The sequence below is a fragment of the Puma concolor genome, chromosome E1, assembly GCF_028749965.1.
Source record: "Puma concolor isolate L17-30 chromosome E1, mPumCon1.1.hap2, whole genome shotgun sequence".
NCBI classification, from domain to species: domain Eukaryota; kingdom Metazoa; phylum Chordata; class Mammalia; order Carnivora; family Felidae; genus Puma; species Puma concolor.
In genome coordinates this window covers 39,708,188-39,732,385 of record NC_141680.1, presented here as the reverse complement: position 1 = coordinate 39,732,385, position 24,198 = coordinate 39,708,188, and the positions used below count along the sequence as shown (strand labels likewise).

The following is a 24,198-nucleotide window of genomic DNA, read 5'->3' as shown; positions in this document are numbered from 1 at the left end:
AGCACAGAGCCTGACGCGGGGCTCGGGAACTCACAGACCACAAGATCGTCACCTGAGCCAAAGTCAGATGTTTAACCGACTGAGCCACCCAGGCGCCCCTGTGTCCTACTTTCTTTAGACGAAATTTCTTTTTCTTTCTTTCTTTTTCTTTCTTTCTTCTTTCTTTCTTTCTTTCTTTCTTTCTTTCTTTCTTTCTTTCTTTCCTCTCTCTCTCTCTTTCTTTCTTTCTTTCTTTCTTCCTTTCTTTCTTTCTTTCTTTCTAATTTTAGAGACGGCGTGTGCTCACAATGGGGGGCGGGAGAGGGGCAGAAAGAGAGGGAGGGAGAGAATCCTAAGCAGGCTCCACGTTCAGCACAGAGCCTGACACGGGGCTCGATCTCATGACCCTGGGATGATGACCTGAGCCAAAATCAAGAGTTGGATGCTCAACCGACTGAGCTACCCAGGTGCCCCTCTTTTTGTTGTGTGTGTGTTTTTTTTAAAGATTTTATTTTTAAGTAATCTCTACGTCTAACATGGGACTCGAACTTACAACCCCGAGATCAAGAGTTGCATGCTCCACCAACCGAGCCAGCCTGGTACCCCTAGCACCAAAGTTCAAACTGTCTTTCACGCAACAGAAACCAGCTCCATCAGCCCCAAAGGCTGTGGGATAAGTGGTCACACCCCTCCAGAAGTGACCTTGGTCTCTTATCACCAAGTCTGTCTCTATCTCTTGGGTTGACACCAGCTATGCCTGCTTCCCACAACAGCCTCCTCACCCACCTCCCTGCCTCCACCCTCAACCTCTTACTGCCTCTTCTCACACAGCTGCCGGAGCGATCCTTTAACAACATAAACCAAGGGGCGCCTGGGTGGCTCTGTCGGTTGAGCATCCGACTTCGGCTTAGGCCATGATCTCGCAGTTTGTGAGTTCGAGCCCCTTGCTGGGCTCTGTGCTGACAGCTCAGAGCCTGGAGCCTGCCTCGGATTCTGTTTCCCCCTCTCTCTCCCCCTCCCCTGCTCGTGCTCTGTCTCTCTCTGTCTCTTGATAATAAACGTGAAAGAAAAAAAAAAATTAAAAACATAAGCCAAAACCTGTCACTCTGTGTAGCTCACTAATTGCAAAGGCCTTCCTGTGGCCTACAAGTCCCTGCATGATCTGACCTTATCTCCTACCCTCTTCTCCTCTAATCGCCTTGGCCTTCTTGCTGGCCCCAGGGCCTTTGCAGTTGCTATTCTCCCTGAATCCTTCACCCTTTCATCATCCTGAGGACTTTGCTGCTTTCCTTCCCACCACCCTGCTGTCTTTTTCTTCACAACACGTGCCACCATCCGACCTTATATATATATATGCCCTCTTATGTTACTGCCTCGTTTGCCTCCCTGACTGGAACGTGAGCACCAAGACTGCAGGAACGTGGTCTTTTAGTCAGGGCCAAATCCCTCATGTCCGAGATAGGTTTCGCAAGTATTTGAAGGACCGGCTGGTCTATCTGGAATCTAATCCTACAGACGGATTCTCGGTCCTGCCCGGTACCCTACACAGCACGGACACTCCCTTGTTTACTGCCTCGTACCCAGGGCATAAGGCTCCAGCAGGACATGTATTTCAGGGCTATTTTACCTCTCTAGGTATTGTCTCTCTTGCTCCAACATGAGCTGCTTCGAACTCCCAGGAACCCAGCACAGAGGGGCTGAGCTCAGCCAGGAGCTCGGTGGTATGAATGGCTCAGCAGCCCCCTCGATGGGATAAGGATCAGGACTTACAGACAGGGCACTTCGACTCGAAGGACCGGGAAGCCTGATCCTGCCCTACTTCCTACTCTTTACTCGTCGTTTACTTGGCAGCATCGATGAGTGCCCGCTCTGGGCCTGGCTCACGGTAGCTGAGCCCAAGGAACACTGCCCTGCCCGCACAGAGCTTCACATTCAGCAGGGGAGGCACACAGAAGTTAACACACGGAACGGTTCTGAGTTGGGAAAAGTGTTCTGAAGGGCACCGGGGGGGGAGTGATAGAGATGTCAGGGGAGACCTGCCTGACATGGGGGGCTGGGGAGGGCCCCTCAGAGGCAGGGGCAAGCTGAGATCCGAAGGACATGGGGGTGGGTCATCCTCATGAAGGGTGGGGAGCGTGGCCTAGGTCTGGAAGGCCCCAAACAGAAAGGTACTTTGTATGCTCCTGGGCAGGGAGAGGTAACTTGCGCAAGGTACACCCAGAGCTCGAACGCAGGGCCCCAATCCCAGCCCAGGGCTGAGTCCGCTAAGCACACTTCCTCGATCAGAGGCTGAGGTCCCTATCGCCTGCAGATGACGACAGGAGCTGGGATCAAAGGTCAGGGAAAGCCAGGCCTCCTGGGTGGGGTTTCTAAGGAGAATCTCTGAGCAATGTCCACCTGCCCATCCACCTCTGGCCTCCTCAGGCTTCCCCGGGACCCATCCAACCTCCCAGCTCCAGGACCTCTCCCTCTGGCCAGAGCTACTCACCCCGCCCCCGCCTGGGGCACAGCGCGGTACGGACACCGGGGCTGCAGGCTCCTTGTAGCCACCATAAGACTGTCCCACCTGCTGCTGCTGGGGCTGCTGGTAAACTGGAAGACGGGGGGAGATGGGGCTCAAACACAGTCCCTCCCGGATTCCCCTGCCTTCCCCCACAAAGCCCCTATCGTGCATTTCCACCCCCCGCAACCTGGCTCGGCCCCCACTCCTCAAAGGCTTGTGTGTCAGTGTTGCATATTCTACAGCAGGGGCTGTGTCTCTACCAACACGCTGGGGAGCCGGCACAGACCCTGACGCCGGTGCTCGATGCCCCTGGTGGGATGGATCTGAGGGTGTGCGTGAACAGGTGCCTGTGTGTGCACGGAGACAAGGCTTCTCTCCGACCTCCTCCCCATCCCACAGCCGGCCCGGTCGCAGGTCCTCTGCCCCACAGGCCTCAGGCTCACCCGGGGCGCTGGTGGGGATGTGGTGGGGCGGCTGCTGCTGCTCCTGGGGCCGCCGGTAGCTGCTGTCCTGGGAATCTCGGCGCTCAGGCTCCAGGCCTTCGCCCCCGCTGGGGCCCATGCGGCTCTTCTCAAACTCCTCGTGGTATTTTATCTGCAGCGGGAGAAAGTGCCGGGTGAAGGACTCACAGCAAACCAACCAAAGCTCCCTGCCACTTCAGATCTCCCAGGAGAGGAGAGACTCCCCGAGGGCTACAGGCAGAGAGAGCCAGGTCCTTGCGGGAGGCACGCCAGCTGTGTGCCCTTGGATAAGCTGCTTAACCTTGCTGGGCCTCAGGTTCCACCTCTGTAAGAGAGGGCATCGGTGTCTACCTCCGGTGTTGCTGCAGGGTGACAACTCCTGTTCCCTGACTACCTGCCGGGCGCCAGGCTCTGTGCTACAGGTGATGCACCATGGGCTCGTTTTAACTTGTCAGCACCTACGAGGGGGGATGTGACGGTCCCCAGTTAACGCACAAGAAGGAAACCAAGGCACTGACGAGCTGAGTTGTTCAAGATCACGCAGACCTGAGTTGTTCAAGATCACGCAGACTCCAGGGCCTATGCTTTTCAGCGTTAGGTAATTCTGCCTCTGTGGGCGTGACCTCACCGGGCTCTGTTGAGGATCCCAGGCTGCAGGACAAGAAATGCAGGGTCCTCCCTCCTTATCAAGGAAGGGAGGAGAGCAAAGCTTGCCCTGTTATCTGGAGCAGAAGGAACTAGTGATTTTGTGCCCCAAGGCCTGATAGGAGCTGTCCCAGCCCGGGGCAGTCCCTTCTGGCTGTCCTCTGGAAAGGCAGCAGGGCCTCACTTAGGGGTCTGGGTCAGGACCAGCCCTGCCTCTTCCCGTCATGCCCCAGGGCGGGGGGGTGGGGTGGGGGACTCACACCCAAATGGCAAAATGGGCTGAGCCCATTCCTCAGGGGGAGGCAGCCAGTCTTGGCCGGACTGAAAACCCCTGGGTTCCCTCAACTCCCACCCAGAAGGGCACCCAGGGGTGAAGTTCTCGGACACAGGGCCAGTGCCCTGCTCTTGGATTCCTAAGACAAGAGCAAAAGGCAAGTGTCCCCGAGCCCCAATCCCTCAGTGACCCCTGTCCACTGGTGGGGAGGGGGATAAGGAGAGGGGCCAACCCTCCTGAGGCCTTTAGGCACGCAAGGCAACTGCCCTTCCGACTTTTGTCCTGGGGGGTTAGAAAGGTCAGCTTCCTGTGTTTACTTTCTGTGAAGGAAAAGACGCCTGACCCCAGGAGCCAGTGACCAGGGAAGGGGAAGTGAATGTGTGGAAGAGGACAGAGGCCTGTGCTGGGGGCGTGTTTCCACAAGTAGCTGGTAGAATCGACCTTGCTTCTGACACAGCCACTACAGGAGTCAATACTGATAACATGAGGGCCAGCTGCCCCAGGTGGATGGAGGCGTGGCGAGCCCGAACACAAAGGAACCCTCCCCAGCACCCATGCACATATCACCTGCTACTGTTAATATTAATAACCTTCGCCTCTGCTCAGCGATTCACACTGAGTGCCTAAAAAGCCTCTCGGCACATGATCTCCCTTGGCCCTGGGGATAGTCCCCCTGAAAAGAGAAGCTGGGCAGGTACACTTTAATTCCCATTTTACAGAAGAGGAAAAATGTGCTCAGAAGTTAAATGCCTTCCCAAGACAGAGCTTTCATTACTCAATAAGGGACAAAGGGACACAGGGACAAAGTCACAGCTACACGGGTCCTTTCCTGAGGGCAGGCATGGAGCAGGGTGACCACAGGCCCAAGTCTGCCCTTCGTCCCAGGCCATGTCTTCTTGTTCTGGAATAACTATGAGTAAGCACGCCTTTCCCTTGCGACAGGGATGACGAGCACAAGGTCCCCCTAACTTTGAGGGAAGGAGAGGCAGCATGGCAGGGATAAGCGGCCTGAGAAAAGCAGGGTACAGTCCCTCTGTCTGGGCCACCTGGGCCACTACTTCCCACTTCCTCTCCCTCCGTTCCCCCAGCAAGTGAGAAACTTCTGTCATTGCTCTGCCAACCCACCGAATGATGGGAGAAGCAAATTGGCAGGTTAAAGGGTGTTCGCACATCCGAAAGGGAAAGAAACATTTTCCAGACTCTGGGGGTCTGGCTGGTCCCCGCTCCACGTGCGGCAAAGTTCTGACCTTTTTTTAATTTTTTTTTTTTCAACGTTTATTTATTTTTTGGGACAGAGAGAGACAGAGCATGAACGGGGGAGGGGCAGAGAGAGAAGGAGACACAGAATCGGAAACAGGCTCCAGGCTCCGAGCCATCAGCCCAGAGCCTGACGCGGGGCTCGAACTCACGGACCGCGAGATCGTGACCTGAGCTGAAGTCGGACGCTTAACCGACTGAGCCACCCAGACGCCCCTAAAGTTCTGACCTTCTAAAAGCCCCGAAGGGAGGACCACCACAAGCCCAGAGCTGTCAGCAGATCCCCGGCTTAAGAACTGTTGTGGGCCACCGTGGAAGGACACCCTGTTCTGTGCCCAGAAGATCCAAGTGCACGTGGGTTGAGGGGCCCAGGCCCCTGCTAGCCAGGACTCTGGGATGACCAGCTGGGGGTCCCTTCCAAAGCTCCAGAAACCCATTATCTCTGCTAGCCGACGTTCTGTGTTCTGAGCCCCTGCTCTCCTCACGCTGGTGGAAAACCAAGGTCTGACTCCCCACGATGCTGCCACATGATTCTACGTCATGGTCAACAGGGGAACATGGGCTCCGAATGGAATCAGCAACTCAGCAGCCAGGGTGCATTTTTTATAACGTCTCCCACTTGCTGAGGGCCTGTTTTGTGCCCTTACATGGATTACTCATTTCCTTTTCTCAGCCAGCCCTACAACTATGTAGCACCCTCACCCCCATTTTATAGGTGGGGAAACAGACGCTCAGAGGTGGGTAACTGGTGGGTTATCGGAATCCAGCTCTAACATCACACCCTTGCTTCTCAACTACCGTGCGATATTGTTCCCGATTACAGACTAATAACATTTTGTTTTTAAAACAAACGTAAATCTTTGGGATGCCTGGGTGGCTCAGTTGGTTGAGCGTCTGATTCTTGATTTCAGCTCAGGTCCTGATCCCAGGGTTGTGGGATCGAGCCCCGCGTCTGGCTCTGTACTGAGCATAGAGCCTGCTTGAGATTCTCTCTCTCTCCCTCTCCCCAGCCTGTGCTCTCTCTCTCTCTCTGTCTCTCTCTAAAATAAAATGAAATGAAATGAAATGAAATGAAATGAAATGAAATGAAATGAAATGAAATGAAATGAAATAAATAAATAGGGGCACCTGGGTGGCTCAGTCAGTTAAGCATCTGACTTTGGCTCAGGTCACGACCCCATGGTTCATGGGTTCAAGCCCCACGTTGGGCTCTGCACTCACAGCTCAGAGCCTGGAGCCTGCTTCAGATTCTGTGTCCCCCTCTCTCTCTGCCCTTCCCTTGCTCGTGCTCTGTCTCTGTCTCTCAAAAATACATAGACATTAAACAAAATTTTTTTAAATAAATAAGTAAAACAAATGTAAATCCGTTTACCTTCATTAGTTACCAGAGAAAGGCAAGTTAAAATCGCGGTGAAATACCATGATGTACAATCAAAATGGCTAAAATGAGTAAGTCTAAGGACGTGGAGCTGTGGAGACTCTCTCATCACTGCTGGCGGGAGGGTAAGTCAGTCCAGCTACTTGAAAAATAGACGAGCATTACTTGGTAAGGTGAAGGGTCGTAAACTCTAAGACCCAGCAATTCCACTCCACACAAACACCAGCATCAATCAAATGCCGGTATAAGCATTAAACGGAACACTACCCAGCGATGAAAAAGAGTGAGCTATAGCTACACGCGAATACGTAGCTGAATTTTTTTTTTTAGTGTTTTGCTTATTTTTGAGAGGCAGCGAGCAAGCGTGCACAAGTGGGAGAGGGGCAGAGAGAGGGAGACAGAGGATCTGAAGCAGGTTCCGTGCTGATAGCAGAGGGCCCGATGCGGGGCTCAAACTCACGAACCATGAGATAGTGACCTGAGCCAAAGTCAGACGCTCAACCGACTGAGCCACCCAGGCGCCCTGTGCCTGAATCTTTGAAATTTCGGGTCCTGTCGACCAAAGGAAGAAAGACACAAAAAGAATACCTACTAGATGTTCAAAGTCAGGAAAACCAAAACTATAGTGTTTAGAAATGCATGGTTCCAGGGGCGCCTGGGTGGCGCAGTCGGTTAAGCGTCCGACTTCAGCCAGGTCACGATCTCGTGGTCCGTGAGTTCAAGCCCCGTGTCGGGCTCTGGGCTGACAGCTCAGAGCCTGGAGCCTGTTTCTGATTCTGTGTCTCCCTCTCTCTCTGCCCCTCCCCCGTTCATGCTCTGTCTCTCTCTGTCCCAAAAATAAATAAACGTTGGAAAAAAAAAAAATTTTAAGAAATGCATGGTTCCATATTAAACTTATAAAGAAAAGAACAGCACATGTTTTCAAAAATTACCCCAGAGGGTTGTCCCACAAGCCTGCCTCCAGGTCACTTGACCCTGGGGATGGAATTTTTGTTTGACTTCACCATTTACTGCTGATTACGCCCAGATTCTAAAGACTGAAGCTAACTTACAGAATATGCACTGCCAGCTATTATTTTTTTAAATGTTTATTTATCTTGAGAGAAAGAGCGAGCGAGCAGAGAAGGGGCAGAGAGAGAGGGAGAGAGAACCGCAAGCAGGCTCTCCCCACTGTCAGCTCAGAGCCCGATGTGGGGCTCGACCCCACGAACTGTGAGATCCTGACCTGAGCCGAAACCAAGAGCTGGATGCTTAACTGAGTGAGCCACCCAGGTGCCCAGCCCTGCTGATTATTTTTAACTAATAGAAAGGCAAAGCATTTCTGCCCCTGGCAAAGATATTCCCAGAGTTTATGGTTTTATGGTCCTGTAGAACATTAACCAGTTCTACAGATACTGGCAGGGCATGGACCAGCTCTGCATCTAACTGCATCCAGCACTTTCTTTCACCGAGGAGGCATCACCTCTGCCTTCCTACCCTCCAGCATAATTAAGTGAAATATATGATAGGTGCTCACTGCAGGAGAATTATGTTTTTAACACTTTGAAAACTTGTAAGAGGAGTTCAGTAATATTGTTTCTTGACTGATCAGTACACACAGAGGTGTTTACGGCATGTGTTACCGGGTTGTTACATTTCACAGAAGAAGGAAAAGAATTGTATACAGAAAATCATCATGTAAGTAGAGACATAGGCAAATAAAAGCAGAGCTTCTCTACTAGGCAGGGGCTTCCAGAAAAAGGGTGTCCACGACGAAAATTCCCCGGTCCCTTACAGCCATTAGAGCTCATGACCAAAGGCCAGGATTCCAGAAGGATACACTGCATCCCAGAGGCCATCCCTGGCCTCTCAACGCTTTTGATGCCTTTCATGAAGACACAATCACCCCAGAAGTATAACTTACTAGCACCTTGCCTCAAAAGTTTTCACACATTCTCAGTACCCACAACGGCCCAATTTTTCAACCAAGCTTTCCTCTTTGCCTCTTCTTTAGCCACAAGGTGGAAAGGAGACAGGTCTGCCTTTACAGAAATGAGAATAACATTGACAACACTGATCTGATGGATGACAGACCACACACGTCCAAAGTGTTGAAACACCACCGGGGGAGACCAGCCACTTTTTCAAAATGCTCTTGCTCGTAAATCCTCTAATCTGGAGCATATATTCCTCCAGGGAGGCAAATCTCATCTCTTTGCAAGATGCTCTGACCTCCCTGGAAACAGCTAACCTGGGAAGTGAGTGACAAACTATACACAGGATGCTATTTTGGATACAAAACAAAAGGTGTGGCTCTAAACACCAGCTTTTCCCAAAACTCTTCTGGAGGTTGGGACAATTGAACAATGGCTCTAAGCATAGCTTCAAGTTCCCTTAGAGTTCGGGAGGTGGCCAGGCCTGACACCCTCTGACGAGGGCTTGGTGAAGTTTTTTCACTGTTTTTGTTTTTATGTTTATTCTTTAAGGGAGAGAGACAGAGTGCAAGCAGGGGCGGGGCAGAGACAGAGGGAGACAGAGGACCGGAAGCGGGATCTGCACTGACAGCAGAGAGCCCGATGCGGGGCTTGAACTCACAAACTGTGAGATCATGACCCGGGCCGGAGTCGGACACTTAACCGACTGGGCTACCCAGGCGCCCCAAGTCTGCATTTTTAATAAGCCTTTCCACGTGATTGTAGCATAGGTATTTGGAGGCCCACACTTGACAGACTCTAACTGCATTCACCAAAACCAAGCGTCCTCCAGGTTCGTGGTCACACCTCAGAGGTCCCAGCTAAAGCTGCAAAAGCAGAAATCGGGTCAGGTTCAAGTCACCTCCCCCAACTCAGAGCAGAGGACAATCAGCTAATTGCAGCCCTGTGGTTAACGAAAAGATAGTTATCTCCTTAGGTGTAGGTGTCCTGGCCACAGTGAGTTCTGTTACCAGGGCTCCTCAGATATTAACACCTCCAATGACTGGGTAGGGAATACTCTGGAAGCCTTCCAGAGAGGGAGGCAGAGATGACTGGGCTTGCTCGTCTTCTGCCCTCTAAAACCCACAGGCTGGAAGCAATGAGGGGATGTGCTGGGGAGCTGGGGTTGTGGAGGACAGCACGTGTCCTCGCAGTGGAAAGCCACAGAAGCTGGGGAGTCAGGATGCCAGCTTTGTGAGCCATTCCAGGTTTTCCCCATTGCCCAAGGCTTTGCCCCCTCCCTCCCACTTGCCATGTGGAGAGTTGGAAGGCATAGACCTTCTTTAACCCTCTTTACCCTCCAGACGGTCTGGGCAGCAACAGCAGGGAAGCTCTAGGGTGTGGGGCCAGGCCCTGGCTTATAAAGAAGCAACTGAAACAGGCTTTATTTATGTGTGTATTCCAGGGGAGGGGTGGCGGCGGTGGTGGTGTGGATTAGAGCCCTCCCAGCCCAAAGGAAGCGCTCCATTTCCTCAAACCACAAATTTCAAACTGCAGGGCAACAGCCTCGTGGCAAAGCCCGCTCTGCTACCCGTTCGGTTAAGTCTGCAACGAGCATCTTTACAAAATAAAGTAAACCAGAAGATATCTGAACGCTCTCCAAGTAGTAAGGATTCTTTCACGTAAGTCTTGACTTGCTTTTCTCTCCAAATAAACAAGCGTGCCCGTTTGGGGCGTCGCTATGTGAAATGTATTTCGTAGCGTAGGTTGCAAAGTTTGAAGGCCATGGGCTTGGGCGTGACGGGTGCGCCCAGGGTAGGTTCTGGCTCTGAAATCCACCTGAGCCGCTGTGGAGCCCTTTGCCAGCACAGCCCCATCAAGGAGGCCGGGCGGAGGAAGGGGGAGGCCTGTGGAGCCCAGGGATGAGCGCCAGGTGGACCACCTGGCACCCAGGCCCTCAGCCCAGAGAGACACCGGGCAACCTGTTGACCCCTCCCTGTTCTAGACATAAAGACAACTGTTTGCCGAGGCGTCCATTCGTAGGACCTCCCAGACGAGGCTGGCCAGGCCCACACTGCAACTCTGTGCCCCGGGACCCTGTGCACGGGTCCGCAGCCCATGTTCTGTGCTTGTGGCTCAAAGCAGCGCGCCGCCCCCACATACCCAAAACCCCCCAGGCGGCCTCCCCACAAAGGCAGGGCTGCGCTGGCTGCTGGCCGCCGGCTCTACCAAGCAGGAAACCAATGCCTGTCCCCTGGCCACAGGTGCCATGGGTCCATCGATCTACCACCCACTCTCTATACCCAGTCCCGCCCCAGCCACACACGGCTGACCATCCCCAGCCCAGGAGGGCCAGGCCAGGGGGTACGGGGCCAGCCGGCAAAGCCAGCTGGGGTTTTTACACAGGAAGGAAGAGCAGGCCGAGGTGGGGGAGGAGGCGGAGGGAGGGCGGAAATGACTGCAATTTCAGCACCCAGAGACAGACGAGGGGGAGGCTGGCCCCTCCCCACCCCTGCCACCCAGTTATGACCTCTGTGCTTAGACAAAACAGTCAGTCTGGACCCTGACACCCACCATAGCCAGGAGGGGAAAGGAAACAAAGGAAAAACTTCAGAGAGGGTGGGGAGTGATGTAGCACATAGGCCCATCCTGTCCACGTACCCCCTGAAGTGTGGTGCTTTCAAGGCAGACATGCTCTGTGGGCAGAGGGCAGAACAGGGGAACACGGGCGCACAGGAAAAAAGGCCTCTGGGAACCCCACACCCCTTCTTCCCTCTGCTCAAGCGGCTGCCACCCAGGCACACCCAGAAGGGCCGGGGGAACAGCGGCGAACTGGCCTCGTTCACACCTGCCAGGCCGGCAGGGAGGGGAGGAGCGGGGAGGGCAGCAGGTCAGTGCAGGTTCCAAGGCGGCGGGCAGGGGAGCATACGTTACTGATCTGGTCCTGGGTCTTCTTGATTCTCTGGAGTTCCGGTGTATCTGCAACCACACTGAAGCCTTTGCCCTTGTTCTTCTCAAACTCCTCCTTGTAGCGCACCTGGAGGACCAAGGAGGGGAAAGGGATCCGAGTGAAGGCAGGGGCAGCAGAGAGGGCCCCAGCCTGTGGCCACCTTTGAGGCGGCGACCGGCCAGGAGAGAGATCCCGACCAGAAATCCCCCTGCAGCGACATCTATCACCCACCCCCAAACGCAGAGCAGAAGCCTTAGCCAAGAAGTGTTAGGCCGCTAACAATAACCCGTTAACACGTATTCAGGGCATTCCGAGCACCAAGTGCTTTACGTGAATTCTCTCATGTGAGTCTTACCGTGTTCTATTATTGGCTCCATCTTACAGATAAAGAAACTGAGCCAGAGCTAGGCAAAGTCCCCTGCCAAGGTCACACAGCTTGGCAATAAATGTCCAGAGCCACCATGGTGCAAACTCTCATCTGCCGGACTCCTGACCCTTCACCGCTAGCCTATCCTGCCCGCAAGCTATAGGAAGAAGGTTCTTTCCAGAGCTCCAAAGACAGCCCCGGCCAGGATGTGGCCCTACCCACTGAGAGCCCGGAGGAGTGTTTAAGCGACCAGCCGAATGAAGGCTGTGCCAAGGGACAGAGCTAGCACCCAGAGAGAAGGGCAGTGAGACAGCCACTCGAAGACTCCATCAATGCGTCTTTGACAGGCCTGGCGGCTTCCTGGAGACTGCCAGGCCCGCTTCTAAGGTCAATGCCACATGAGGGGATGAAATTGGCAGGGGACAGACAGGACTTCACAACAGGGTTCCTACCACCCCAGCACTGCCTTCTTCTTCTGAGAAATCCACAGAAATTCAAGTATAGAGGGACTCAAGTCGGACGTACGAAAGGACTTCCTGAACACTAACAGAATTGAAATATGAAAAATATCTTGTTTTCTCCTGGGGGGTTTGAAGCACAGAATGGAGGCTGGGAATGCCCATGGGACAGAGAACCGTTCGGCTTCCAGAGGCTTCACTGTCCCCCTCAGAAGCCAGCTGTTCCAACCCCACCAGCTGCCTGGATTTCCTCCATGGGGGCTGCTCCACTGTCCTAGAAGCAGGTCAGCTCAGGACACGAGGCCCAGGACCTCGGGAGTTTCCAGGATGGGACGTCCGGGCAGCTCCCAGGCATGGAGACATCTGGCCACAGGGCTGAGCTGCACCCTGACCCGACCGACAGCACACACGTATAAATCTGTGGCCACACCTGTCAGTTCCTCTGCACAACCCCCAGGGGTCAGAGGTCCTTGTCCACTGTCTGGAGCCCAGCTTACCCATCCATGGGGTTCTTCATCCTAAAAAGGTTTCAGAAGCTCCTTCGTTCTGATCCAGACTAAAATCAAAGGCCTGGATGTGCTAGTTCCCATCAGACCGGAAGTTAATGCAGTAAATACAAGTACTGACCCACCCCAAGGGCCCAGAACTGCCTCCAGCGTCACCTCTTCCAGGCAGACCTGGAGCAGCAGGGCAACTTTTTGTGTTGGAGGTAGAGGGACCCTTTGGGAAAGGGGCATTAGGGAGGGGAAAGCATTAGAGCCAGAAAATTACAGCTCCAGATGCAGAAGCCCCAAATCCAAGGTCTCTGGCCTCGGTTTCCTCATCTGTAAAAGGGTTGTCACAGGAATCAGTTAAAATATGGAGAGGGGGGCTTCCCGTCACCGAGCATGGGCAAAGAGCCAGAGGGAGCTGGTTCTAACACGGGCGCAGTCTCCCACTTGCTAAGTGATCTCGGGCAAATGACTTAACCTCTTGAGCCTCCGTTTCCAATCTGTAAAATGGGGATAGTACCACTCATTCTAATCAATGGTACAGACTACAGACAGTGGCCCTCACACAGCAACTGCATCCTGAAGCATCCTGAAGCAAGGCAGGGCTCAATACCCACTGAGAGGGCAAGCGTGGAAGTGCTCTGTCAACGTTCAAAGTGCTGAACAAGTGCCAGACCCCCATTCTCTCCTCCACTTCCTGGCCTTGTAAGGGTCAGGCCCCTAATCCAGGGGAATAATTGCCATGGCGACACTACAATGACATCAGCTAGTTCCCAAGCTCAGGAACTGCCTCTCCCTCCCTGCCGGGGAAGGAGAATTCATTTCACTCCTGGCACAGGCAGCCAGATAGGGCGGGGCTGGGGTGGAATGGGGGCTGAGAAAGGATGGAGGGAGGTCTGGGCTCGGCACCTCTTTGCTTATGTCACTAGGTAAGTCAGTCTCCCTCTCTGGAATCCCCTGAGCCGGGGGCCGGCCAGCTGATCTCTAAGAGCCCACCCAGCTCTGGAGTTTGTGACCATTTTTATGTACCTGCAGGCCTTAATTATGAAGAATCAAGGTGAGAAACATTCTCTGAGAGGCCTTTTGGTGCTGGAGTAGGTGCACAGGAAAAAAGGGCGAGAGCCAGGAGTGCGGGGAGGGCCCCGCTGCCTAGAGCCCCTCTGTCCGGGTTTCCTTGTCACCCAAGCAGGAGTGTTTGCCCTCATCTGGGATGGCTCGCCAGGACGTGATGGGGGTCTTGGAGGGAAGGGACCTGCCCAAGGTCATTCAGCCTAGTTGTTGGTAGGGTCGGGGTGCAACTCAGCACTGTGGGCGGATGACTCCATGCCTAGGAACTGCCTGGGCCTCCCATCCTGGAAATTCCCAAGGCGGGGCCAGATCTGATGCCCGAGCAAAGGAGGTACAAATATAAGTGTTTGTCACGTGAGTGGTGACTGAACTGAACAAACACAAAATCTCCCAACAGCATAATTTAGAACATAACTGCGTTGCTGACGTAACATAAAAGATCGTGACTTAAAAAAAAAAAAAAAATTGTTTTCTGGAAAAAAAATACAATACCAACAATTTCCACCGACTATGTGCCTACTATGTGCTGGGCGCCCATACGATGTAACCCACCCCCTTCTAACAGAAAAGAAATCAGTTTTAAAATTAGACAGACACAGATGGGGAGGAGAACTAATGGAAAAGTCAGTGCTGGAAGCATTCATGAAAAGGTCATTGTGTCTACTCCCCAGCTTCATTGTGCCCAGGCTCCATTTCCTCTCCTTTCCAGGAGAATAGTTAATAGTGAACATTTATTGAGTGCTGACTCTATGCCAGGAACTGTTCTAAATGCCCGATATATACTAATATCCTCACAATAACCTTTGGAGAAAGGTAAGCCCCATTTTACAGAAGAAGACACTGAGGCTCACTCAGGAAGGTGAAATAACTTGCCCAGGGTCACACAGCTAGTGGTGGCAGACCCAGGATTTGACCTTCAGCTGGTTTAGGTAAGAGTGACAGAAGTGGGGCGCCCGGGTGGCTCAGCCGCTTAAGCGTCCGACTTTGGCTCAGGTCACGATCTCAAGGTTTTTGAGTTCGAGCCCCACATCAGGTTCTGCGCTTCCAGCTTGGAATCTGGACCCTGCTTCAGATTCTGTGTCTTTCTTTCTCTCTCTCTCTCTCTCTCTCTCTCTCTCTCTAAAATAAATCTCTAAACATTAGAGTGACACCAGTATGCTGCCTCCTGTGCTGGTCACAGACCACACTCTCCTGTGCCTCAGGGCATTTCTCACTCTGTGCTGGGACTGCCCAGCACCACGGGGGTGTGAGATGGGGGAAAAAATGAAAGAGGCATTCTCTTTGCACTTCTGCAGGGCCTCAGAGGGCCACACAGACACCCCCCAGCTCAGCCCCACCCCAAAGATGTCGCCTCTCTGCTCAGCCTGGGGGCTGGAGGTGGGAGAGCTACCTCGGGTAGGGGATACAGCTGGGCCCCAGTCTCCCATTCCCTGCTTCAGCCAGGCCCGGGCAGGACCACCCAGAAGGTCATTTCTGGTCAGTTCTGTGGTTACCTCCTCCACAAGGGAGGCTCCAGGTGTCCCAGACACCCAAAGTACCACTTTGAGAACCAAACTGGAGACAGGAAAACAAATAAAGTTGAAATAGCACCAGCGGCTTCCAGAGGAGAGGGCTGAGACACACGCACCCAGGCCAGGAAGGGGCCCTGGAAAGAGACCAACTGACACCCTGGTGGGGTGGGGCAGGGTAGGCAGAGGAGGCTCCCACTTCCCCTCCTGCCAGCCACAGGCTGCTCTAGCAGGCCCTGCCCCCACAGCAGCCACAGGAGCCAGAACCTGTCACCACCCCCGGCCAGGCCCACTCATCCCTTCCAAACCCAGTGCATCGGCCAGCCCCAGACCTCCAGGCGACTGGGCTTTGCTGTCCCCATTTTACCAGGGAGGGGAAAAAAAGCTATGAGAGAAAAGCGGCCAGGCTCAGACCACAGAGCTGGGGGCGAGGTAGAAGGAAGACAGAACCAGGCTTGCAAAGAAGGCAGGGGCCCTACCCCCACCCGCCACCTACCCCAGTCCAGAGCCCCGACTCCGTGACTCACACCCCACGCGGCAGAAGCAAGGGGAGAGCTGGGGTCAGTTCCACCCACTCCCTGCCTGCCCCCCAGCCCAGCTCTAAGGCTCTGAGTATGTCCAAAAGGCTCAGGAGAATCACCAGGGCAGTCAAAACGCAGATTCCTGGGCCCTGCCCAGAACTACCAACCAGAAACCTCTTGGGTAGGGCCTAGGAATCTGTATTCCAGTACGCACATGCACGCACGTGTCTGTGTGTGTGTGTGTGTGTGTGCATGTGTGTACACTCTCTCTCTCTCTCTCTCTCTCTCTCTCTCTCTCTCTCTGTCCCCCACCACTGGTAACGGCATCCTGTGGGTCAAGAGTACCAGGCTGGGCACCACGTCAGACTACAGAATTGGTAAGAGCAAGGGGTCTGAAATCTGCTTCTGTCACTGGGCTCTGGGCAAGGGGCCTAGCCTCTCTAAACCTGTGTCCCCATCTGTAGAATGGGGACAAAACAATCTCTCTTTCATCAGGTGGTCATAAGGATTAAATGAGGTCAGGGCCTGGCCCTCAGCGAGGACCGCATGGAGAATGGCCGCCATTCTCACAAGGTCCTCAGCCTGCCCGAGAGACAGGAGGAGCCCGGGAGCCCAAGAGGTGAGCAGCAGGCCAGGCCCCTGGGGAGCAGGGAGCAAAGGCAGAGGAACCTTTGGAGCCTGAGCACCGGGCGCTTCCTCCTACAGACCCCGCCCCTCAGGGATCTGGTTCCAGGGGCAAAAAGAGCTACAGCCGTGCTTTTGTGGGACTGACAAAGGCTGAGGGAATTAATAGGGTTTGAATTTCTCCTCCTGAGAGTAGGGGTGTGTGTGTGTGTCTGTGTGTGTGTGTGTGTGTGTCTGCCCTGGCCTCTGCCTGAGTGTGTGCACATACTCTCACACCTCTGGACCCACAACTTTCCAAAGACCTAATGTCCCCTCCCCATACCTCTTCTTCCAGGTTCCTCTGATGGGACCCCCACCAACTGGGGATCTGACCGTCCCTCTCAAGCTGTGGGGGGGAGTCCGGGTCGCCCTGGATGCTGTGGCCTTCCCACCCCCCGAAGCCCCCTCCACCTCTGGCCCCAGGGGGCCTTCTACTGGATTGGGAGGCCAGGGCGGTAGTACGCGGCTGACCAAGGAGGGTCTGGCCAAAATCTTCCCTGTGTAGACTAGGCCCAGGCCCCAGAGCTGCCTCAGCCCCTCTCCCTGCCAGCTGGACCACCCTGACCTCCTCAGCTGGCAGGGGTCTGGTATCCATACCGGCTCCCCCTTAACTACAGGTTTCACGCCAAGCAGGGTCCGCCTCTGGGCTGGCAGATGTAAGCTGCTGCTGAGGGAAAAACCAGCTTCCCCTACTTGCTCCCAGCTGCTGTGGGAAACAGGGGAGGCCTGAGCCTCAGGCCTCACCAGGGCTGTACATGGTCAAGGTCACTGTACTTGGGAGTGGAAAAACCAGAGGCCAGATCCTGCAACTTCATTTACTGGGCGTGTCAACAGGCAAAGCCTCAGTTCCCTCATCTGATATCCCCCAGAGTGGGGTCAAGGATCCATGAGGCAAAGTAACTAAAAGCACTTGCTAAACTATAAATGTTCCCAGCAGCACGAGGAACTATCGTGTTTAGTATCAAAGTGGAGACAGTGTTCCTTAGGGAGCTGGGTGGAAAACGGGAAAGAGCACAAGTCTCAGAATTAGATAAACCGGCCTTCAAAGTCAGCAGCATCCCTTCCCTCTTCCTAAAGTAGAAGTGACCTTAGAAGCGACCTTGCCAGCCGCACAGGCTGAGAACCAAGGGAGCTTCAATGCCCAGGCATCAGAGGCTCAACAAGTTAGTGGTTCACAGTGTTATTACCCCTACTACCACTGTCTGATCTTAGCAAGCCCCCTAATATCTCTGGGCCTCTGTTTCCTCATCTTGCACCACGGGAAAAACACAGCACCTTCCTCACAGCTGCCGGGAGGAGTCAGGGAGAGAGTGCGCCCACAGCCCCAGGCAGCACAGGGCTGGTCCTCCTCCACGCGACCTACTAGGAGACAGGGCCCCAGAGAGGTCATGTTAACATCAGACAGCAGGAGCCCCACTCCGGAGGGATCAGGAGAGATCCCTCTCTGTGGCCCAGGGGGACCTCCCAACATGTTCCTGGCCTTAGGCACCCTGCCCACTTGGCTAAGTCCCTCAGGGGGTCTCTGCAGAAGCCCCGCCCTGCCCTGCCCCCCTCTTCACAGTCCAGCCTAGGTTTGTCCCAGGAGCCCTCCCAGACCACTAGGGAGAGTGACCTGTTCAGATCTCAGGGATCTGGACCCTTTGCTTATTCCTCAGTGTCCCCTAAAGACCGAGTTCTCCCTGGGGCACCAATCCATCTCCCCCCTCTCCCCCTCCCCCCAGTGGCACGCACCACTCCCCACAAAGCAAGTGCTCAAGAAAATCAGGCCCAAGGAGACAAAGGTAGGACAGGCCCCCAGGGCGAGGCCCCCTTCCCAGCGGCCCTCTGAGGGGTGGAGGAGGTTCAGAGACATGGCCATAAAGAGCCGACTGACCTCAGGCTGGCACCAGCCTGGAGAAGTGAGTCCCCTCCTTTGGGGGGTGGGGGGGGGGGTGGGTTGGGTTGTGAGTGGAGAGGAGGGAGAAGGAAACAGCTTCCTGGAGGAAGTGGGCTTTAGAGGCCACACCATAGTTCCTGGAGCAGAAAGAATCAGATACCGATACCTCCCCAGCAGGCTTTAGGTAGAAAGGGGAGGGGGCATGCCTTCCTCCACTCCTTTGATAAAGGCAGGAAATAAGAAGCAACTGGTGCCCGGGTGGGGGCAGGGAGACAAGGCAAGTACCAGGATTTCAGCACCCTGGCCTTGCTTCGTAACCACAGGGGGAAGGAGCCCTTGCCAAATCCAAGGGTTACAACAGCCCTCCCTCCCGGTCAGGCCGCAGGGCCAGCCCCGCCCCCTCACCTGACTCTGGAGCTCGCTCTGTTGCTTGAGGCGGAGGTTTTCCGGGGTGTCAGCCACCATGGTGAAGGACTGCTTGGGGTAGTGTCTGCAGGACAGAGAGAAAACAGAGTAGAGGTCACTCTGGAGAAGGGGCAGGAGCCTCCTGGTTTCTCAGAGACATGACTCTCCTGGAAACTTCCTCTTCTCCGCCAGCAGCCCCTGTCCCTGCCCCAGCAGCACAAGCACGATGTGCATCACCCTGGCCTGAGGGGAGGCAAGCGCTTCTCAGATTTAGCCGGGGCGGAACTGGGAAGACAACATCAGGCCCGAGTAGCTGGCCGGCCATGGAGAACTGTTCTGAGCCAAAGGGAGGCCCTAGGGACAGTGTCTGAGGGTTTCGGATGGCCCTTATTTGGGGATAATCCACGCCTTAGAATCTCGTGTGCAGGGAGGTTGAGTGGCCTGGGCCACCCAGGACGGCCCAACTAGACTGGGGAGACGATAGAGCAGAGGTCAGGACAAAGCTTTCAGTTAAAACCAGAAATGGGGACCAAGCAGAAGAAGGGCGGGGGGGGGGGGGGGGTATGGAGACAGAAGTAAAAGGGAATGGAAACAAAACAAATGAGCAAAGAAGGAAAAGAGAGAGACAGAGAGAGAGAGAGAAACCAAGAAACAGACTCTTAACTACAGACAATACTGATGGTTACCAGAGGGGAGGTGGGTGGGGGGATGGGTAAAATAGGTGATGGGGACTAAGGAGTGCACCTGTGATGAACACCAGATGATTAAAATAAGAACTTAAGAAAAAAAAAGAAGAAGTAAAGGAGAATGGGACATACATATCGGGGGGGGGGGGCTTCCTGGGGGAGGTGGTGAAAGAGAGAAAATGCACACATCCAGAGTGGTGTTTCAAAGGGCCAACAAGGGCTAACTTAACTGGAGGTGAGAAATCAGCTGGACTCAGAAAGTCAGCTTGAGGCCCTCAAGTGCCAGATTAACGCCGTAACAAAGGCTGATGTTCTCCTCGTGCCTTACTTAGTTCACCAAATCCTCACAAATGCCCTACTTTCCCACTTTGACAGAAGGGAGAACTGAGGCTCAGAGAGGTCGAACAATGTGGCCAAGGCACACAGCCAGTAAGTGGTAGCATCTAAATTTGCACCCAGCCTGCCCAGGGCCCAGGATCCTGAGCCAAACCCTCCAATTGGCAGACACGGAACAGACCAGGAGCCTGTTCCCCAGAAAGACGGCTGGCTTGGAGGTAGCTGGAACCAGGGCAGCCCTCAAAGCCAAGCCTGTAGTGACCTCCAGGATCATGCAGTCATACCTCCTCATTTCCCAGAGGAGGAAATAGCGTGCTGGGACCACGCACTTAATACTTATCTGTTATCATAATTAACTTCTTTATCACATCGGTTTATTGTCCTCTCTCTACTTCTCCAGGAAACGAGGTGTTTTTGGTCTCTTCTGTCCACTGATTAACCTCAAACTCCTTAGAACAGTACCTGGTATTCAACGAACATTTGTTGGATACATGAAAGTCACATCAGGCACTGAAGCTGGACCAAGACTAGAACTTGGATCTCCTACATCCCACTGGGTCATCACGAAGTCCCCCAGCAAACCAGCTAGAGGAGACGTAGCACTGAATCACTGTGGCTTGTGGGTATGTGCTGGTATGTAAAATGGCTAGGGGGCCACATGGGTCCCAACTATTTCAGGGACTAGTGAGTGGCTTCTCTGAAAGGGAGCTGAGGTCTGGCTATTTTGCAGCCCTGGGTGACCTCACCTCACCATGACTGTGACCACCTGCAGATCTCCGATTCACACACTGTCCTCAGGTAAGAGACGGATTGCTTCCTTCCAGGCATGTTTCATCCCAGCGGGCTGACATGCGCCCTAGAGCCGGAAATGAGCGCCCCCCCCCTCACTCCTGTGTGCTCCCCAGAGCTGGGAGGTTCTTGCTGGCACCACCCTGAGCCAGTGCTACCTATAAACACATAACTTCCCTGTGAGCCACCACTTGTGAAGGGTAGGACTTTGGATTTGCACAACTAAACCAAGGTGAGGAGGAGTGTGTGACCAGAATGGACACAGTGCTGGACTCTGGTCCTGCCACTGACTCTCTGGGTGACTTTGGCAAATCCTTTTTGCTTCTGGGCTGGTTTCACTGTCCTGGACCTAGGTGATTCCAGCTCTGTCCCCCCACCCCCACCCCAGCCTCCACTGCCACACCTGGGTCCTGGCTCCCAGGTCACTTCAGGCCCTCAGCTCCCCCCGCGGAGGGAGGGAGGGATGAGACTGAAAAGCAAACACAGGTGCCTGCAGCTGGCAACAGAAATGGCCCGTGGATGACTATGGGGCTAAGGCTACGGGCCCGGTCCCCAGGCCTGGCCCAGCTGCAGGAAGCTAGGGCCACCCACAGCTGAGGAGCTCCATTCAAAATTGCTTAGCAGTTCCAGAAAAAGGGAGGATCAACCAGGAGTCTGTTCCTAGAGACTAGAAAGATGACAGCAGGAGGGATCCAAGTAAGATCTCCAGCGGAACTAGCTAACCCTGAGGTCCTGGCAAGGAAGGCTTCAGAGATGACCCTCCCACCAGATCAGAGCCCTTCTGAAGGTGTCACGGGGTGCAGGGTATGGTGAGGAGAACATCTCCAGGTAGAGAATCCTGTGGCAGAGAGAGGTGAGGTCATGAAGCAAGGGCACCATGAGGAAGACATCCCAGCAGCTGTGGCCCAGAACTTGAAAGGTCAATTCTGAGATAGCACTGCTTAGCATCTGGGGGGGGAAGGCTGGCAGGCTCAGCAAACACATGTGCTCTGGAGCGAATCTGCAAACCTGGGGTTTCTAATTTGCCTACATGTACAAGGTTAATTAAAAAAAAATTTTTTTTTTAAGTTTATTGATTTATTTTGAGAGAGAGCAAGTGCCAGTGGGGGGAGGGAGAGAGAGAATAAGAAGCAGGTGCACTGTCAGCATGGAACCCGACGTGGGGCTCAATCTCACAAACCACAAGATCGTGACCTGAACTGAAATCAAGAGTCTGCCGCTTGGGGCACCGCGTGGGTGGCTCAGGTGGTTAAGCGTCTGACTTCAACTCAGATCAAGACCTCACAGTTCACGGGTTCAAGCCCCGCATCGGGCTCTATGGTGACAGCTCAGAGCCTGAAGCCTGCTTCAGATTCTGTCTGTCTCTCTCTCTGCCCCTCCCTCGTTCATGCTGCATCTCTCTCTGTCTCTTAAACAATAATAAACGTTAAAAAAGATTAAAAAGTGTCTCTCTCTGTCTCTTAATAATAAACGTTAAAAAAAAATGTTTTTAAAAAAGCCACTTAAAGGACAGCGCCACTCAGGCACCCCCTGAATGTACAAGGTTAAAATGGAGCTCCTGTTCCAGTGGCCCAAGGACAGCCAGACACGTGCACCTGACATGCACCGCCCACCCCCCCACTGCAGTTCTGAGGCTCCTACAGCATACACGCTGTGTTGTTCCTCACACACGATGAATACATAGATGGGCCCCCTGCAGTGATGCACGTCCCGTAGACACTGGAGCCAGAAGATCCACGCATAACAGCCCACATTCCAGGCCACATTCACACATCTCCGACAGGCCACCAGAAGGGCATCAGGAGACCCTCCCAACAGGCAGCGAGTGCCTCTGGACGGGATTGTCGGGTATTCATCACCCTCTCTTTGGAGACACCACGACCCCCAGGTTTTAGCCCCCAACAGTCAGAGCACCAATCGCATCAGAAGGGAGGGGAGACCAGCCTAGATGTTCATACAGCTTAATCTGGCAGGAAGGGGGGACGTGGGGGAGACTTTAATCCTGCATTAGATTAACTAGATTAAAGAGGAGCTCCAGAACCTCCAATCTCTTACCCTGCTCCCCGGAGCCCCAACCCTAAGCCAGAAGAAGGCAGGCAGACATCTATTCCTCCTACTGGGTCAACCCTGTCCCCTCCCCACAGCCCCCAGCCCTGGCGAGACAACCCTGTCTTTCCCTTCCCCTGCTCACTGCGCTTCAGGTTCCCATGGCAACCCCATCCTCAGCTCCAGGCAGGAGAGCGGCAGAGCAGGAAGACAGAGAGAGTCTGTGGGGGTGGGGGAAGAGGCGCAGACAGCAAGGGTGTCCTCAGCTGCGGAGTAGCTCATGAGGGCCAAAACCAGGAGGCCGTGAACGCAGGATCCTTATAGACAATGTCGGTGAGGAAGACAGGTGCCACGGGTGCGTTTCAGAAGGAAGGACGCACAAACATCGGTGCTGTGCCCTTCCCCCACCAACATGACTGCCTTCCAAGAGGGCTGCAACTGATTTGACCTCCTTCCAGAAACAATTGCTGGGAATTCTACCTTTTCCCTCCCTCTCTGTTCTCAGGTTGAAGCTACCCACCCCCCACCAGCACCCGCTACCCTCAGATCCCAGTTGGGATGAATGGATGTGTGTGTGTGCCAATGTGGGTGCTGAGGCAGACGAGGGGCTCCCACCCCAGCTAGTGACCCTAACGGAACCCCAGCCTCGCCAACAGATTGTATCACGGTTGAGGGAATGAGGGAAGAGCTGGGTGTCCCAACCCTACCTGGAGCTTGGTGCAGAGCACAGCTGCTCTTTGTCCCGTCTGTGGGCCAGCCTGCACCCAGCCCCTTGTTAACTATTCCAGGCAGTGGGCCCTCTGCCGATGCCCCTCCCCACCCTTGACAGCAGCATCAGCTGCTCTGGGGAAGAGAGAGGCATGGACACAGTCCAAGTTCACTAGGACGGGAAGCCGGGGATGGGGGGGGGGGGGGGGGTAGGCGCAGGGAAAGGGACCTAGCATCCATGAGGGCAAGAACAGGGACCAGGAGGGTAATCAGGCAGCAGTGGGCAGCAGCCTAGACCTCCGGGAGAACTTACAGGCATACCGAGTGACTTCTTGATAGACTTGAGGCACATTGTCTCTTGAGATTTGCCACAAGGCTTTGGGTTAGAAAAGGCAGGCGTTATCATTGTGCCTGTTTTACAGAAAAAGAAACTGCTGCTCAGCGTCTAGGACAAAGACCTTGCCCAGCGCACTCCCCTCCACCACAGCTGCCCGGCCATCTAGGGGGAGGCTGCCATCTCTCTCTCTCTCTCTCTCTCTCTCTCTGATGGACCCAGTCCACCCCCAGCTCTCAGAGCCCTGGGGAAATGAAAGATGTGCTTAGCGGGGTGGGTGAAGAACAAAGTACTTTATCTTTCAAACCCAACCAGTTGCCAAGTTAGGGCGTCAAGAGAGACCCTGTGGGGTCTCAGTCAGAAGCCACCTCCTCCTTTAATTAAAACTTTTCCAAAGCAGGTGTCTCAAGAGTGCAGACAGTGATGCGCAGGGATGCAGGAGAAGGGTCCTCTGACTAAGGACCTCTGAGTTACCTTCCTGCTCAGGACTCTGAGGACAGGGAGGATATCGAGGCTCCTGCTACAGACATACTGGTGACAGGGACAGCATATAAGGCACAGCCCCACTCCTGCTCCTGCCATTAGCTGCATTCCAGAGGCTGA

General features: G+C 54.2%; 1 protein-coding gene across 1 annotated transcript in view; it reads right to left on the bottom strand.

The window, feature by feature from the left end:
- LASP1 (LIM and SH3 protein 1) overlaps positions 1 to 24,198 on the bottom strand; it is a 39,629-nt gene that overhangs the window by 3,928 nt on the left and 11,503 nt on the right. The window contains exons 3-6 of the mRNA XM_086687170.1: positions 18,697 to 18,781; positions 11,319 to 11,426; positions 2,926 to 3,076; positions 2,468 to 2,571 (exon numbers count right to left, since the gene is read on the bottom strand). Of these exons, the coding sequence (XP_086543296.1) occupies positions 2,468 to 2,571; positions 2,926 to 3,076; positions 11,319 to 11,426; positions 18,697 to 18,781 (448 nt within the window). The remainder of the gene's footprint in view (positions 1 to 2,467; positions 2,572 to 2,925; positions 3,077 to 11,318; positions 11,427 to 18,696; positions 18,782 to 24,198) is intronic.